Source organism: Cetorhinus maximus, chromosome 22, assembly GCF_964194155.1.
Source record: "Cetorhinus maximus chromosome 22, sCetMax3.hap1.1, whole genome shotgun sequence".
NCBI classification, from domain to species: Eukaryota; Metazoa; Chordata; class Chondrichthyes; order Lamniformes; family Cetorhinidae; genus Cetorhinus; species Cetorhinus maximus.
Genome location: NC_135900.1, coordinates 17,339,274 through 17,358,671, shown reverse-complemented (window position 1 = coordinate 17,358,671; position 19,398 = coordinate 17,339,274). Strand labels below are relative to the sequence as shown.

Genomic DNA, 19,398 nt, shown 5'->3' with positions numbered 1-19,398 from the left:
CCTCCAAGTCACTCACCATTCTGACCTGGAAATATATCGCCGTTCCTACACTGTCGTTGGGTCAAAATCCTGGAACACCCTCCCTAACAGCACTGTGGGTGTACCTACACCACATGGACTGCAGCGGTTCAAGACAGCAACTCACCACCACCTTATCAATGGCAACGAAAGATGGGCAATAACTGCTGGCCCAACCAGCAAAGCCCACATCCTGTGGATGAATAAAAAAAGATTTCATGTTGCTTGTAAGAACCAGAAGAAAATGGGTCTTTGCTGCCAGCAAAGTATCTTGTGCAGTTAATGCTTTTAAATGCAGCTGGTGGTTGCAAAAAGGCTGTTGACTGCAGTTTTAAATATATAAACACCTTTGTACAACAAACTTAGTCACTATGCACTAACTGCAGTTGTCTGTACCCCTAGAACACAGCTCATTTGTGATTTTTTTTTCCAGCCTGTACAGAGCAATAGACTATTAGATGTACTGTACTACTAACCTGATTAGCACAAACAAAACTCATTGATTTAGAGAGTGCTTTTAGCTTTTATAATTGCTAGCAATGGTAAATGAGTATTTTTTTTTGCCGTTGGGTATAATCAGAAACGTAAACTGTCAGCCTACCTTATTCTAACTGCTGCTGGATTTCTTGCACCTAACAAGGTACTGGGTGGAAATGTAGGTAAGGACAGCAGTATTGTTTGACCAGTCGAATGCCACTATCCTGAAATGGGCAATGCAATATAAAATGCCAACAAATTAATGCAATCCCACTTATGGGTTTTTTTTAGAACTTTGGATATGGGCAACACTGGTTCACTTGCATTTACTGTTCATCCTTGGATTCCCCGAGAAGGTGGTGGTGGGCTTCTTGCTTCATGGTGATTGTTCATACAACGGACTGACTTGCTAGGCAACTTCAGAAGACATTAGGAGTTAACTGCATAGTACGCAACTGGCCTGATCGGCCAGGTGTGATGGGTTACCTTGCCTGCAGGACGTTGATGCACCGGTTGGATTTTTAGTCTGGCAGCTTATGTGGTCATTTTGCAGGTGCTACATTTAATAATTTCCATTTCACAATCTGCCATGGTGGGATTTGAACTCTTAACTTTTAGGTTGCTCATCTGGTACTGTAACCAGTGCACTACCATGCCTGGTGTTTTACTTGAGAATCTTCCAAGATTGATTTCATTTTTGAAAAAGGAATTCTGATTAGAACCAGGAAAGATTCACTCACCCTCTGTTGTATACATGTTCAGTCACTGGTTGGCGAGTTATTTCTGACTCGACTTGCCTTTCAACTAAAAGTGCAACATTTAATTAAATTATGAAACTTGATCTGAAAATTTCTTTCTGCAGGTTGTTTTTAAATAATTTGCAGAGACTTAAATTCTATTATATTACCCACTTCTGGAATTGGGACCTAACTCCAGAGTCTTTCTGTTGCTTGTGCATCATCCTTAAAAGCATAATTTTAGAAATTTGTTAGATATATATGTGGTAAATTTCTTGTAATGAATTCTTGCTCAGTTGTTAAAAGTTGAGTAGTTGAGGCAGAGGGTATTCCATGTGCTAAGGGAGAATTAGATCACTATTTGAAGCAGAGGAGGGTATAGGCTTTAAGGAGAAAGTAGAGTAGCGGGACAAGTATTGAACTGCTATTGCAATGAGCTAGTAGCGTAGCTATGATGATCTCAATGCCAGCCTTTTCTGTTGTAAACTTTCATGGTCCTATGATTCTAAATATCAAAATATGTAGAAGATGGCAAAAAATGTGGAACTGGCCTCAAAGAATACCACTGTAATTGTTGATCAGTAATTTGCTGCTGAATTGCTGTGTCCTGTGAAATGGCACTAAAGATGAGTGTGATTTACATTCTATCTCAAGTAAGATCCTGAGAAAGACAACTTTTCCTTTTTGTCCAACAAGGTGATGTATATTGGGGAGCGGACCTCTTCCTGTTTCATGTACCCAGTGACATAAGCACTTCCTGCTCAATACAGAATAAAACTCTTTCTTCTCTACCCTAATAGGACCTCAGCCCTAACTTGAGAAGAACCGAATTAGGAGCACCAGTATGCTGCTTTTAAAAATTATTAACATGAATCATCCAATGGCCTTTTGGGTGAGATCTTAAAATTAATGCTAAATTAAGGACCATTTTGTGCTATAGGCCAGAGATCAGTAGGAACTGGGTTGTAACTGCCCAAAGTCTGCTTAGTTAGTACCCTAAGAAACACTATTTTAACAACACATGACTTGTTGGCTCTTTTTCCTAGTAAACTTAAATATTTATTAAGTTATAGGTACTTGTCAATTCTTGCCCCCCCCAATTAAATGAATGTAGTCAGTGGAAAAAGTCATTATTGTTAGGTGTCATAGGAAGAATTGCAACCATTTGCCATCTCAAAAGAAACAAAGTCATTAAATGGTTAGGCATAAGGTGATCCATATGAGGTTGTGGCTGAAATTTACTTTCATATGTTGACTAAATTATTTTAAAAATTGAACTGCAATTGTGCAAGATGTGTTTATGTTAATTGTCTTGAAAATAAATTGAGCCTGCATTTGTGATGTGCAAAATCTACAATTCAGCATGAGCACATTATGTAGTGCGATAATTGAAGCCATTTACATTGGGTCACCAGAGAGCAGAAACAGTATTCAATTCCAATCTCCTGACAACTGCAGAAAGTGGTTTCCCATTATCAACCTCTACCACAATGTGAAGATTTGGTGCCTAATGATATGCTTCCTTATGATTTAAAACTAAAAATTATTTTTTGAGGTAATAATATTTCCTGGCAAAATATCAGGTTGTGAAATAGGCAGCTCTATCTATTCAGGACTTTAGCACTGGATTTCACCTGATAAGTTGTTCTATAACTGCTTATCCCTGTATTATCTAGTGGTAGAACTTGGGTTCTGAAGCATTTTATTATATAATTGCCATTGGCTTGTCTTGACTCTTTATATTTATAGTTGTTCATGTCCCATGGACAGTTGAAACCAAGAGTGCTTTCAGGTCAAGTGGGCATAAGAGAGTGGAGGGGGATAACTGGGCTGGCAAATGAGTTAAAGGACAGATGAGATTGGTGAAAATAGGCAGAGGATGTGGTTAAGAGTAGGAGTGGGGGACAGCTAATATGCAGGAAGAGAGGCTGACAGGGTCACAGCAGGGTGCACAACCTGTGGGGACAAAAAAGGCAGGTACCTATGATATCACATTAGGATTCTTTCTTTTAACGCTACAATTCAACGGAATTTTTTTCCCAGGGTGGTGGTAGGTGGAAGGTACAATTTGAAAAAAATGGAGATGAGCAATGTGAGATATCTATGGGCACAATGGAAGCCAATGGAGGTAGGATGGGTGCCTCAGGAAGAGGAAGAGTTCGGAATGGAGATACTACACCACCGCAGCACTTGGTGGCCAGTGCCTGCGTCAGCTATCAATCAGCTTTTTAACCATATAAAATGTCTACAATAGTAACTATTGTTTTAAACATTAGTTAGCATTTAACACTTAATTTCTATCACAGTGCCACCTACAGGAGTAACAGGTCCAACAACCACAACAGCAACTTGCATTGTTATTGTGCCTTTAATCTAATTTGTGAGGGGAGGAATTCTAGTGAAGGAGAGCCTGTGGAAGGATTTGAGTATTCACCTGCAAGCAAAACTGTTACCTGTTGTGCTTATTTATTTCACCCCAACTGTGAAAAGTTGTTGCAGCAGCTAAAGGAAAGAGTAGTTGAAGACCTTCCACTTTCCCTCCCTTTAACCGATGGAATACACTATTCTCTCCAAAACAGTGCAGTAAAAAATGTTTTTGGATTTTCTTCCAGCACTTTGTGTGATATGCATAATTGGACTCCTTCCAGTTTTAAAACATTTCCTTAGTAAAGTAAATAACCAAAAGTAAAATCCATAATGGTGAAAAAACCTGCAACTTGGTTTTTAATTTAATCAAAAAAAAATTACTTAAAATGGCCAACGTAACCCCCAAAAACCTCAAGAGATGATGTGTTCTGAAATGGCCATGAGCTGACCTGCATTTAATTGCAAGTTGATTGTTGTGGTCCTGCAGCAGCTAGTAAAATACATTGCTCATCTCCATTTCTTTCAATTTGTACCTTCCACCTACCACCACCAAAAAAAAATTCTGTTGAATTGTAGTGTTAAAAGAAAGAATCCTAATGTGATATATGATAACATAATAAGTCACTTGCCTTTGCACATTGTCCACCTGTCCATATGGCCTTTCACCTAAATGTAAGACTAGAGTAGTCAAAGATAACATTGTCGCCCCCTAATTGCCTTCTCATCCAATTAGTTTTGTCCTGTATCTTGTGCCATAATTAGTGTCTCCACATACACATCCATCTGAATAGATTTGAGTGTTGCTGTTATATTGGTGACTAGGCAACTGAATTATAATAAAAGCCATTTTACACACAGTTCGTCCATGTTTGCAAAAAGGCGTACATCAGTTCTGTCGGTTGCCTGTTCATGGCTGGAACATAATTACTAACAAAGTTTTCAATGGTTTTTGAATTTATTATAAATTGATAATTTTAGCAATGAGGTTACAATGATGTATACAGTTATGATTGCCAAGACTGGATAAATATAAGAAAGGTACATGAACTTGTGTTTTAGTGACTTCTTTAACGTATACATCAAGTACTGTTCCATTCAACTTTTATTCAAGATTTTCTTTAGAAACTGGGTCAGTTACAAGAAGCTGATATAAGGTACTTGTTTAGACCCAAGACAAAACTTTCTCTTTGGCAAGTGTATTTTCAGCAAAGAATAAGCCTGAAACTTGCTTGTCAGATTTTGTTAAAAGTTTATACCTGTAGTCATTTTCAGTTTTCTGTGGCAATTTACTGATTCATGATTTGAGGCCTGAAATATCAAAGTATATTTGAATTCCACGTTTTCGAGATTTAAAATGATTTACTTAAGTTGCTTCATATATGCTACCTAATCTTTATAGCTATTTTCTTTCTCGCCCTCCCAGCCCCTTATATGTAAATACACTGAGAACAACTGAGACCTGACTCCAAAAAAGGGCAGGACTGGATACTAAATATTCTTGGATACAGAGGATTCATGAAAGATGGGGAAGGAAAGAAAGGAAGAAGGCTGATGGTATTAATTAAAGAGAATAGTACAGTCCTGGAGAGAGAAAATGTTCTGGAGGGATCAAGGGCAAATTATATTTGATTAGAGCTAAGATACAATAGCAGTACTATGACACAACTAGGTGCATTGTATCAGAAATCAACTAGTGGACAAGATCTAGAGGAACAAATTTGGAAGGAAATAACGGAGTGGTGTAAAAATGATAGAGTAGTGATAACGGCAGACTTAATTATCCTAATAAAGACTGGTAATGGTGGAAAGGGAAGAGTTGGGGAAGTTTTTGAAGTGCATTCAGGAGAATTTTCCATATTGGTGTGTTTCTGGTACAACCAGAAAGGAGCCATTGCTGGACCTGGTCCTAGGGAATGAGGTGGGTCAAGTGGATAAATTGTCAGGGGAACATGTAAGAGACAGTGATCATAGTATCATTAGGTTTCAGTTAGCTGTGAAAAAGAACAAGAATCAATCCAGAGTAAAAATGATTAATTGCAGGAAGACCAGTTTCAATGGGGTGAGTGTGAATATGGCCCAGGTAAATTAAAATCCAAGATTGGCTGGCAAAAGTCTAAAAAAAACAATGGATTGCCTTGAAAGAGGAGATTGTTCGAGTACAGTCCAGGCACAATCCACCGAGGGAGAAGGATAGGACAAGAAAATCTGGATGACAAAAGTGACAGGGGTAGGATGAAGCAGAAAGAGTGCATGTGATGGATATCAGGTTGATAATAGAAGTGAGAACCAGACTGAATGTAGAAAGTTCAAAGGGGAAGTGAAAATGGAAATGAGAAACAAAGTGAGCGTAAGACTGTCAGCTAACATATACAAGGGAATCTAAAAGCCTTCCATAGGCATATAAATAGTGAAAGGGTGTTAAATGAAGGAGTGAGTCTGATTAGGGACTAAAAAGGAGATTTATGCATGGAGACAGAAGGCATGGCTGAGGTACTAAATGACTATTTTGCATCTCTTTACCAAGGAAGAAGATGCTGCCAAAGTCATAGTGAAAGAAGATGTAGTTGACACATTGGATGGGCTAGAAGTTGATTAAGGGGAGGTGTTACAAAGATTGGCTCCACTTAAGTCACCAGGACTAGACCAGATGCATCTGAGGATACTGAGGGAAGTAAGAATGGAAATTGGGGAGGTAGTGGTCATATTCTTTTCCTCCTTGGATACAAGGGTGATGCCAGAACACTGGAAATTTGCAAATGTTACACCCTTGTTTAAAAAAAGGTATAAGGATAAGGCCAGCAACTATAGGCCAGTCAGTTTAACCTCTGGTAGGAAACCTTTTATAAATGATAATGCGGAACAAAATTAAGTCATCTGGACATTAGTGGATTAATTAAGAAAAGCCAGCATGGATTTGTCAAAGGCAAATCATGTTTAATTAACTTGATTGCATTTTTTGATGTAACGGAGGCTTGATGAAGATCATGTGGTTGATATGGTGTACTTGGACTTCCAAAAGGCATTTGATAAAAGTGCCACATAACAGGTTGGTTAGCAAAGTGAGACAAGTTGGCCTGAATTTTGCTCTGGTAATGACAGCAAAACAGAATTTTGGGGTTCAGACATATGCAGAATATCACAAAAAGACTGCTATCTATCGACAAAAAGGGACATGATCTCCCTTGCAGTCATGAATTGGTGAGAATTTCCACTCTATCGCTGCTAGCCTCACTGTAAGAGCCTTAGAAAAAGTTGCATTTTGTTGAATGAGGCAGAACTGAGTTTTTAACAGTGTACTAACTTCATAATTACTGCCAAACATCCTAATTGGCCTAGAAGGCTAACTTTATATTTGTAGAATCTCAAATATATCCACAATAGTTAAAAATTCCACATTTTAAAATATTTTTTTTTAGAAGTCTGTTTATTTTAGCTTCTATCTTAACATAGTCATACATTTTTTTCACTATCTGAAAAGTGAAGGATAGTTAGTGCTTTTGACTTCTTGGTTTGCTATGTATGAACACTTCAGTTTGTTTGCTGACATGCTTACTGACATCACTGCTGCTGCAGACCAAGACATCCCCTTGACTTGGCGCCAGATTTAAACTGCACTGAAGAAAGGGGAATTCCTTCTTTGTATCACTTTATAGATGCCCTTTGTGGGCAGCTTTCTTCAAAGTCAGCGGAGAGTGCTTTTGCTTTGTTTTGCTGCTAATTGCAAAATCCTGGCCTTTCTTGCCACAGTTACATCTTTTTATCTCTTTTATGTTGTCATCTAAAATACACTGCTCCCCCACCTTGAATTTAAGCTGCCTGAAAAAGCACGAGTAGGTGTTAGTATCTTTTCTCATTTCATTTTACGCTCTTGTGTCTACTTTCAAAAACATTTAATCCAGGCCTTGGAAACAAAAAGTACATATTTTCAGTATTACCGTTTGAAAATGTTCTGCCAGTTCAGCAAACATTCAAGGACTAAAAAAAATAGAACTTATTTATGACCTTCTAAAAATTGCAGCATTAATGATATAAACTGGTTCCAGTTAGAAACTAGAATTAAATGATAAACTCAGAACTGAATTGTCTTAATAAAAGATGCTGTATCACCTTTGTTCTTCTGTATCCCTACCCTCAACCCAAATGTGTATTAAAAAAGTTAGCTGCAGTGCCAATCAACACATGTTTTGGACATTGCTATCAGCATCTTTTAAGAATACTCTCTTAAATTTCTACCCTTAAGCCAAGCTCGAGGGTCCTAAATTTGGAGTGATGCAGCATATCTTCTGCACACTCCTCTGGCCATTATTCTCTTTCTGCCAAGAGAGATATGAAACGGCACATGCTGAAAGTCATCATGCAGTCAGAGTCAGATATGAAAGATGACGAGCAGAAGATAGAGTAGGAACAGAAGAATGATTTCACTGCGGAACTCCTAAGTGGCACTGCAGTATATTTAATGCACAGTGGTTGCATTTTTCATGATTGGAAACTTTAATCTCAGATGTGTAGCAAATTGGTAATCTCTAAGACCAAAGAAAAACACAAATAAAAAAAAAAGCTGTTTCCAGCCACATGGTTTTTTAAACACCATTTAAATAACCATTTCTTTAGAAAAGCTGTGTGAAGACAATGTTTGTTTATTAACATTAAACAGTGCTGTCCACATTTGCAGACATACTTGCTTACATCAACCAATTCAAATGATGCCATTCTTCCTTATTTGGTAACCTTTGATTTTTGCCTAACTGAAAAGACAAAGCATGACCAACATTAAAACGAAAACATCCTCTTCAGAGGAGGAGTGCAGTTGTAATTTCCTGTGGGAAACTTGATTTTAGGCAAAAACTTCAGATCAGGTCTTTTCTAAGTTCTAATTGAATTACAGTGGATTAAACACCAAAATATGATGGTAGCTTACTCTGCATGCAATGGTGAATAGTGTGGTTAATGTAAGATCATATACAACCCTGCTTTAAATAGATCAGCTGCGAGCTTATGAAGGATAAGATTTGGGTTCCTGTCAGCTTAATGGGCAGGTCAGAGGTTTAAAGATCCAGGTGCTTCTCAAAGCCTGGATAACAGTGAATAATGCTCCACTGAAGTCCTCACAAAGGAGTGTGCTAAGTTGAGCCAAAAAATGTCTTTTACATTCAGCATTGTAAGCTTTATCATTTTGTATGTTAGGTAGCATGGCAGCAGGGTGCAGCTGTCAGAAACTAGAAAGAACCAATGTTTTAGAAAATACACCTTGATGGCTGCTTGAAGTGGGTGGAGAAATTTGTATCTGAAGTACCCATTATGAAAGCCTAATCCATGAAATGATGGATAGCTCTACATTTTAACTTGTATGCACAATGACCCTATCTGGGAGACCGTTCCACGGGCGGGAGAAACTATATGAAGCAATGTGAGATTAAATGGTTACAAACGTCATACTTGGTCTGATCTAAAATAGTATTTTTTTACATGTTATATTTTTATTTTCATTTATATAACAAAAATAGAATCGAAAGATATAGTGGAATCTAATGCGTAATGAACAGGCTAAGTCTGATAAGGTAGGAGAACATTGCTGTTTAGGAATTTTGTTAGAACTTGTTCCAGCTTGTTTGCACCTGAGGTTTTAGCCAGTTAAGCTGGATTAGTTAATAGTTCTAAGTTTGAGTATGCACAGCAATATAAATATGGCATGTATATCATATCACAATCTAAAAGATGGTGGTCTTTTAAATGAGACATTTAACCATTAAAAAGCCTGCCATTTTGGAAGGCCAAAAGGGGAACGAGGAAGCTGGAGACTTGCATGTTAACAATGACAGAAAGGAAAGATCCGCTGATCAATTCAGCTTGTCCCAAGCAATTGTGATGCCTTGTGCACCAAAATATATGTACACTTAACATCATTCAGATCTACTTACAACTTCTCCATTAATGAAGCAGCCTGTGGTAGGACCTAAGTAATGTGTGCTGACAGGTTAAGGTAAAATTCTCTGTTCATTAACCACCAACTTCATCCCGCTCCCTGGGCATTGTCTAGGGCTGAACTAGATGGCTTGAAATCTTGATGTCCTATTTGATGTTGAGTTTCTGATGCCATTTTCCCTCTATCATCAAGATCACCTACTTCCAGCTCGGTAACACTGCTTGTTTCCATCCATCTTCATCACATCTGTTAAAACCACATCCATGCCTTTGTTACCTTTTGGACTTGACCATACCAGTGGTCTCCTGGCCATCTTACACACTCCACAAATTTGAGCTCATCCAAAACTGCATCCTAACTCTTTCACCCATCACTCCTGTGTTCGCAGACCTGTGTTGACTCCTCTGGCCCCTTGCACATCCCTGATTTTAATCGCTCTGCCATTGGTGGCTCTATCTTCAGTTGCCTAGGCCTTCAGCTCCTGGAGTTCTCCACTTAACCATAACCTCTCCACCTCTCTACTCTTTAATCTTTTCCTTTAAGATTCTCCATAAACCTACCTCTTTGTCTGTTCTAGTATTTCCTAATGTGCTCTGTGTCAGATTTTGCTGGATAACACTCCTGTGGCATGTTTTGGGATGTTTAATACTTCTAAAAATTGCTGTACAGATGCTTGTTTTTGAACACAAGTGACTGTTTCCAAATGAGGAAATATTTACTCCTGCCCTTTAATGAAAGTATCACAATCTCTTCTGTGTCAAAACTGGGTAGAAGTTTAATTAAGCCAGCTACATCAACAATATGGCGACAATAGCAGGGCAATTGCTCGGTATGCTGCAATGAATGGTTCACTTCCAGACTCCTCGCTGGTCACAGAGGTTAAGTGTGGAATATTCACTACTAGCCTGGATGGGTGCAACCACAACAACTGTCGAAGCTCAACACTATCATGGCAGAGCTGATATTTGATTAGCGGCCCTGCCGCTGGAGTCAATATCCATCAACTTGGTCACTAATGCCCTGAAGCTTCAATATGCAATAAGTATGCATTGCAGCAGATCACTAAGTTTTCTTGAACACTTCCCATCCCTGCAAATTCTATTGCTGAGAAAGACTTAATTGCAATGTCATGGAAATATCATTGCCATTCAGTTCTCTAACTCATGCATTTTCCTGATTTGGACATGTATCTGCATTGAATGATGCCACTGGGTCAATATCCTCTAATTCCCTACCTTACACTATTGTGGGGGCAGCTCCTTCAACATCAGTGGTACAAAAACACAGCTTAGCATTAGATTCCTTGGTTAAATAGGGATGGGCAATAAATGTGGCCTTGCCAGGGTCACTCACACCTTGAGAGCGAATAGTAAGTATGTTGTAGTAAATATTTTAAAACAAATCACTTTATATAATCTCTTAATTCAAAGATACTTAATCTAAATTACTTAATTTTTGCACTAAATACCTACTTATTGGCGTTTACATCATCCAATAATTTGAATTGTGTAGTTACTTTTGTTTAGTGCAGAATTGGCTTTGGCTGATCAGAAATAAACTATGCTATGTTATTTGCAACTCCACATGCTTAGATGGAATTGAAGTATGACTGTAAAACGTCTTTTCCAGTGAACAAGTTTTAAAGCTGTACTTGAAACTTTTAGAGCAACGAGCATAAAATGTTTTATGTTTTAAAATGGAATAAAAACAGAAAATGCTGAAAATACTCAGTAGGTCTAGCAGACATGTGGAGAGAGAAAAAGTTGTCATGATCTTTCTCTTTTGTATACAAATGCAAACAGCCCCAGGCTACTGCTGAATTGCAGATACAGTTTGAAGTACAGAAACAAGAATATCCTACATGTTAACCTAATGATATATGATTCCAAACAGATGGGAGCAATGTTGCCTGTGACTGGATCAGCTGCACTTATTGAAACAGTGCATATAAAGGAATCGTTTCAGTACGGAATATTTAAATATTAAGATGAGTGACCCCCTGTACCTGAGAAAATATTTTAAGTAACTTTGTTACTATCTAGTATGGAAACTAAATATTACATGCTGGAAGATGCCCACGGCTGACCGTGATAACTGCATGTGAAAAGAAGCATTCTTTTTCAAATGCTTAACAACCAAAAGCACCTACATTGATATTTATTTTCAAACCAGCTTCAGACATGGTAATAGAGGTTTGCAGGTTGGAAAATAGCACTCTGGTGCTTCTCTTTTGAACTTATTGAGTGTTTTGGAAGCACCGTGTCTTTGTGCTTAGCTTTCTTAATGCTACAAATCGGTGGGGTAAAGGATGTTCACTGCTGAATCACGATTTTTGCTTGAGGATGAACACTGTAATCTTGGCTCTCGTTGAGAGCACATGTGAGGAAACCACAGCTGTTTTCTTGGCAATTTTCCAAGTGCTGTGGCAAGAATTAAAGAATCGATGAAGCTGGTTTCTTACATTCAATCGGACATGCAGTTCCTTTCTTTCATCAAAGTAAATAATCCAGTTGATTGTTTAGGTTTCACTGATTTCTCTTGAAGCTATTGGAATGCATTTTTTTTTTACTTTGATTTGTGATAATCAATGATTTTCTTGATCATTATTCCTTTAACCTTCCTACTTTTAACTTGTAGGATTATGTTAAATTAAAATAACTGTAGGAAGGACATGAAGGATAGAATCCAACAATTATGTATGGGTTTAAATAGAATCACTACTGTATGGAACCATTTTAAAGTTGTGAAACCATGGCCCTTGCTTGATTTGCAATGGTACTTTAAGTGCATGAAAGGTATGGATGTGTTCAGTTTATACTCTTCATCTTGTAGCTGTGAAAACTAATTATATGATCTTCATGCATCATTGAATGCTTAAGAAAATAATTTTTTTTTAAATTAAGGAACACTGAACTGGTTAAGTTCAAAAGTAATGGATATGTTGAGATTTAAATGTGTAAATACAATTAAATTGCTTCCTGTCCCTCCACGTAAGTAGGCTATTGCTTAAAGCATAGCTTTACAAAATAATTCTTCACCTTCTTGTAGACATTACACTCCAGCGTTTCTTGGGAAACATATTTTGAAAGCTTGACATCTACAATACCTTTACCTTTAAAGCATTATCTTGCTTTTCCTGATATGTTAATAACCTAGACCTTGGCCTACAGGCGCAATGTCAAAGTTTGTAGATGTTACGAAACTTGGAAGTACTGTGAACTCTGAGGAGGATCGTGTAGAGCTTCAAAAGGGCATAGGAAAGTTGGTGGAGTAGGCAGGCAGATGAAGTTCAACGCGGAAAATGTGAAGTGATTCATTTTGGTAGGAAGAACATGAGACAATATAAAATGAAGGTACAATTCTAAAAGGGGTGCAGGAGCAAAGGACCTGGGTGTTTATGTGCATAAGTCATTGAAGGTGGCAGGACAGGTTGAGAGCGTGGTTAATAAAGCATACAGTATCCTAGGCTTTAATAATAAGTGGCATAGGCCTGTAACTTCCGAGCAGCCCCAGCATTGGATTTGGGGGTACCCCAAAGATTCGTTGGGGAATCCTTCCTTGGACGTTCCCAGGTAAGGATTTGCATGGCAATTGCCCAGAAGTGCACATTTCCTCTGGGCAATTGCACTGCGCTGGGAACCATCCGAAAATGCAGTTTAAATCGCAAACTTCAGATGGCTCCGCCGGGGTTATACCAATAGTTACTCAGAAAAAGTTAGAATTAAAACCTCTTCTTACTTCTGAGTAAATATTGTAAAGACCCAAATTGACCCCATGGGACTCCCCCCGCACCCCAGTCCCCCCTGACCTCCGCACCCCCACCCCCTTTGACCTTGGACCCCAGCCCCCTACAGAATTCCAACCCCACCGTTGTCACACCCCTCTCCACACCCTGGGCCTTCGACTGCCTTCGACCTCAGGCCCCTGACCTCCGAACCCCAATTACACCCCCCCCCCCACCCCGACCGCGGCTTGGGCCCCTCCAAAAGCACCCCCGGATATCCAATTGCCATGCACCTCCCCGGATCTCGGACCCAACCCACCACCCCTCCCCCCAGGTACCTCCAACCCTCTTTTCTCATCCAACCCCCCACCCCTCCAAAACTGGACCTCCGACCCACCCCCAAATCCCATTCGCTTATCTTAGACACTCACTATTCCCCTGGCTCTTTAAACTTACCTGTTTTACAGTAGCAGCTGCTGTAAAAAAGGGGGTGTTGTCTCCTTGAATCCGCTGGAGCTACACTTCGCTGGGGGCTGCAAGGAGTCTTCCGATGCAGGCCCCAAGCAGCTCCAATGAACGGAAGTGTCAACGTAATTTTCAAGACTAGGTAAGTAGATATTTATTTCTTCTAATTCCTGTGGGCCAGCACTTTCCGATGCTAGTCAGAAGTTATGGCCCATAGAATACAAAAGCGAGGGGGTTATATTGAACTTTTGTATAAGACACTAGCTCGGCCTCAGCTGGAGTATTGTGTCCAGTTCTGGGCGCTACACTTTAGGAAGGATGCAAAGGCATTGGAGAGGGTGCAGAAAAAATTCAGAAGAATGGTTCCAGGGATAAAGAAATTCAATTATGACGATAGATTGGTGAAGTTGGGACTGTTTTCCTTGGAGCAAAGAAGGCTGAGAGGAGTTTTGATAAGAGATATTCAAAATCATGAGGGACCTGGACAGAGTAGTTAGGGAGTAACTGTTCCCACTTGTGAAAGGATCGAGAGCGAGAGTGCACAGATTTAAAATACTTGGCAAAAGAAGCAAAAGCGATATGAGGAAAAGCTTTCACGCAGCGAGTGATTAAGGTCTGAAATGCACTGCCCAAGAGTGTGGTGGAGGTAGGTTTAATCGAAGCATTCAAAAGGGAATTCAACTGTTATCTGAAAAGGAAGCATGTGCAGGGAGAAGGCGGGAGAATGGTACTAAGTGAATTGCTCGTTTGGAGAACCTGTGCAGACACAATGGGCCGAATGGCACTCTGTGCTGCTACAATTCTGTGATTATTAGTAGTTTTGAGATTTCTATAACACTATTATCTTCAAACACTGATGCTTTTAGAACAGGAGACCTATGATGCCAATTCTGCTGAGAATCATGCTTTATTTAGCTTTGTGTTATATTTAGCAATTGTAAAACGCAAGTTTTTTTTTGGCTCAGTACCAAAGAAGAATAATGCGTAGTAAATGATGAAGTACTTGGTCACTATATCCAGATTAATACAAAAGTGCAATATTGACAGCAAAAGAGAACATTGATTTTGTAATTGGAAAATGTATTGCTTAGTCTTGTAGCTCAATATCCAACCTTGCTAATAATCATGTTGTGTACTGCTGCTCATTGATAATAGCTTGATTTTTTTTTCCCAGTTACCTTGAAGCTTATGAAAAGGTACATCACTTTGGGGAAGATGATGACGAGCTTAGTTCAGGTAGTCAACGGGGACCAGTTCCTGTTGGTGGGGTACCTTCATCGTACAGTTACCAGCAGCATATATTGTCAGGTAAATAATCATTATATTGTGATTCTGGTCCAGTGGTCCTGCACCAAAACTTGAGTTGTTATAACCTTTATAGCTTTTATGAAACATTCTGTGGCACTCCATATTCCAATTTAAAAAATCCAATTTACATCACCAATCATTGGAAATTTTCAGAATCATTTTTGCAGCTGGTGAATAGGCTAGCGATTTGAAAACTTGCTATCCTTTCAGCACTTAAGGGATTGAAATAAAGGCAAAAAAAAAGACTGATGAAGGCCATATGGAATATTTCAGATCAAATTTTCTGAAATTAATTTTTCCTTTTGTGGAGTTCACATATCAGTTACAAAATGTCAACAATATATGTTCGCGCATCAATGACAAAATGTTTTTATGAATCCAAGCTTTATCTTCTATATGAAGGAAAGATCTGGAGTAAATCTTTTTATATGTGACAAATAATACTCTCTCACTCTCTCCAAAACTTTATGGTATCATTTGCCTTTCTTAGCAGTTGTTTTGTCATGTGGTTATCTTCATAAGGAATTTTGCCTCAATATACTATTTAAAAAAAATAATTGCAGCAGTTAAGATATCAATATGTAGGAGTACATCTTCCATGTTGTGGATGGGATGCCACTTCTGAGAGCTTTTTCAGTTGATTTTGAGGAAACTATTTGCCGGCCATGATGCACCAAATAACAGCCACAGTTTCTTTTGAGAATTAGACATTCCAGTGGTATAATAACACCAATAACTATAGTTAATTATCATCACAAATATGAAACAGCAGAAAGTACAGAAATTCTCCTCCATTGGTTTTGTAGGAAATTTGTTGAGACTGGCAAAACACTGCATCAATCCAAATTTTCAGAAAGGCATTTGGAGTTGGGAGAGAAAGTAATGGCTGAAACTATTTGATGCCTACAGAGAGCTTCTGAATTTTGTGACCAGTAGAGCAACACGTGGTGCCTATCGCCTGGCAAGTTTATGTATTATAAAAGCATAGAAAATAGCAGCAGGAGTAGGTCATTCGGCACTTCGAGCCTGCTGTGCCGTTCAATATGATCATGGCTGACCCTCTATCTCAACGCCGTACTCCCATGCTCTCCCCATACCCCTTGACGCCTTTAGAATCCAGAAATCTATCTATTTCCTTCTTAAATACATTCGGTGACTTGGCCTCCACAGCGTTCTGTGGTAGAGGATTCCATAGGTTCACCACCCTCCTGAGTGGTAAAATTTCTCCTCACCTTAGTCCTAAATAGTCTGCCCTGTACCCTGAGACTGTGACCCCTTGTTCTACACTCCCCCTGCCAGAAGAAATATCATCCCTGCATCCAGTCTGTCCATCCCTGTCAGAATTTTACATGTTTCAATGAGATCTCCTCTCATTCTTCTAAACTCCAGTGAATACAGGCCCAGTCAGCCCAATCTCTCCTCATACGACAATGCTGCCACCCCAGGAATCAGTCTGGTGAACCTGTGCAGCACTCCTCCTATGGCAAGTATATCCTTTCTTAGGCAAAGAGACCAAAACTGCACACACTACTCCAGGTGTGGTCTCACCAAGTCCCTCTACAGCTGCAGTAAGACATCCTTGCTCCTGTACTCAAGTCCTCTCGCAATGAGGGCCAACATACCATTTGCCTTAGCTGCTTGCTGCACCTGCATGCTTGCTTTCAGTGATTGGTGTACAAGGTCACCCAGGTCCCTTTGTACATCAACATTTCCCAATCTATCACCATTTAAATAATACTCTGCCATTCTGTTTTTCCTACCAAAGTTGTTAACTTCACAGTTATCCACGTTTTACTGCTTCTGCCATGTATTTGCCCACTCACTCAACCTGTCTAAATTGCCTTGAAGCCTCTTAACACCTTTCTCGTCACACTCATTCCCACCAAGTTTCGTGTTGTCAGCAAACTTGGAAATATTACATTTGGTTCCCTCATCCAAATCATTGATATATATTGTGAATATCTGGGGCCCAACATAAAGCCCTTTTGGAATACCAGAATCTCATTTTCACTCCTAATCTTCTCATTGCCATCTTACCATCTCTCTTCGTATGGCCATGTGCAATCAAATGAAATATATATCAATTTACTTAATATAAACTCTACATGAGTTGGTAACTGTGTTTTTCTGTGAGGAATTAGTATTGAAGGAAGAATGGTTTTATTGCCAGTATTTCTTTAGAGCTGCACTTTGATCATTTTTGGTTCAACTAAACTTCAGCTTCTTCAGCAACATCTGCTATTTACAACTCAAACTACATTCTTCAGCATAGCTGCTATTTCACTTATTTTACAAACATTGGTTCATCTCTTGCACATAAATGCATTTGTGATTTAGTGAAAAGTAGCACTTCAGAACATCAGTCAGTTAGGTCAGTTGTTTTTAAACAAGTCCCCATCAGAGAAAGTTCTCTGTTTCTTCTTGTGCCCTACTGTAAGATTTATCTTCATGAGTGTGGGTCCCTGGAGTCCTAATATTTGAATTGTTCCCATATATGTTTTAAATTATTTACAAGTACATGTCGTAGATTAGATACATAAATATCACTGTTCCTGTGACAGTAATTTCTCTCCCACTTGCCTGCCCTACCTGTTGCCCCACAGTTGTGGTGTTTTCAGCCCAATCAGGTCATCCAAGTGAGGTTATTTGACACTGGACATACATCTGGCACACCCTAAAAATTAATTTTGTTGCCAGGTGGAGTAAACGGGCATGCTTCTCCACTGGAATGAAAAGCCATGCTACTGTATTAAAGTTTAAAGTAGAGCTTTAAGCAGCAGCCCATGCTGTATCTCTCTGCCGCTGGTTCATTCTCGATTAGAATTGTAGCAGAATATGTACTGGATCATTTCATTTAGGATCCTCACAGCCAATTCTATCTATTTGGCCATCGTACAATTTGGAGGATGCCTATGCTGAAAGAAATGAGTTTTGCCGGGGCTTAAATTGTTGCGGAGATAGTTACAGTGCAGGCTGTTGCTTAAAGCTCTGATTTTTGCTTGTCTGCTTGGCCCCCTCCTATTTCTCTTCTGCATGATGTCACTTGGTGACATCATCCGAAACACTGTGTTGGTTTTTAACATATATGCTGACGACACCCAGTTATACCAACATTTCTCAAGATTCTCTACTGTTGCTGAATTATCAGACTGCTTGTCTGATGTTCAGTACTGGATGGACAGAAATTTCCTCCAATTAAATATTGATAAGACTGAGGCCATAACAAGCATCTACATCCTTCTCCTTGACAACTGTCTGGGACTGAACCAGACTGTTCAGAACCTTTGGTGTTGTATTTTACCCCGCTATCAGTAACCGATCACTTTTCCACACAATCATTATTTCCACCTCCGTAACGTTACCTGACTCCCTCTGCCTCAGCTCTATCTGTTGCTAAAACCCTCATCCATGTTTTTGTTACCTCTAGATTTGGCTGTTCCAATAAGTTTTTGGTTGGCCTTCCACATTCTACCCTTGGTAAACTTGAGGTCATCTAAAACTCTGCCTATGTAATAACTTTCATCAATTTCTGGTCACCTATTTCCCCTCATGCTGGCTATCCTACGTTGGCTACCAGTCGAGCAATGTCTTGATTTTAAAATTCTTGTCCTTATTTTCAAATCCCTCCATTACACCTCTCTATCTCTGTAATGGTCTTCAGCCCCACAACTGTCTCAGCTGCATAAGGTGATTATATTAGAGTAGATGGACAAACATTTGTTCAAAAGGTAGGTTTTTCTGAACCGTATTGTAACCTATCAGGGGTAGAGGGCTGCATTAAGGAATACCTCGAAGGAGGAAAAGGGTATTGAGGAGGATACGTTTGAGGGAATTCAAAAGCTTAAGGCCTTGTCAGCACAAGGCACAGCTACCAATGGTGGAGCAGTCAAAATGGTAGATGTTCAAGTACAGCATTAAAATTTTTTTTTGACCAAATGTTTGTCTATCTACCCTAATGTCATTTTATGTGACTCAGTGTCACATTTTGCTTATAATGCTCCTGTGAAGTGCCTTGGAATGTTTTATTACCTTAAAACCATTATATAAAAGCAAGTTGTAGTATTTCCTATATAACAGCTGATTATTATTCATCAAACCAGCTCAGTTCTTGGTAATCTGAACTTTTTTTTCTTGTAAAATCAATTTGCAACTCAATTCTTTCCTTGGAACACATGATTCAGTATACTTGTGCAAGATTTGGATAGATGTAGTAGTTGGATTTTTACCTTCAACATTGAAGGTGGGCAGAGGTAATATTTTTACTCCTGTTTGTTATTCTGCCTGTTTGTAAACAAAAGATCTAAAAAAAAACTAATGAACAGATTTCAATGACACTTGGTACATGGGGTGTGGACTGAGGAAGAACTGATTAGTTTTTG

The 19,398-nt window shown here is 39.1% G+C and overlaps 1 protein-coding gene across 3 annotated transcripts in view; it reads left to right on the top strand.

The window, feature by feature from the left end:
* Positions 1-19,398, top strand: part of arid2 (AT-rich interactive domain 2) — a 110,963-nt gene that overhangs the window by 24,062 nt on the left and 67,503 nt on the right. For all 3 annotated transcript variants that reach the window (XM_078567854.1, XM_078567851.1, XM_078567853.1), the window contains exon 4: positions 14,886-15,019. In XM_078567854.1, coding sequence (XP_078423980.1) covers positions 14,886-15,019 — 134 coding nt within the window. The remainder of the gene's footprint in view (positions 1-14,885; positions 15,020-19,398) is intronic.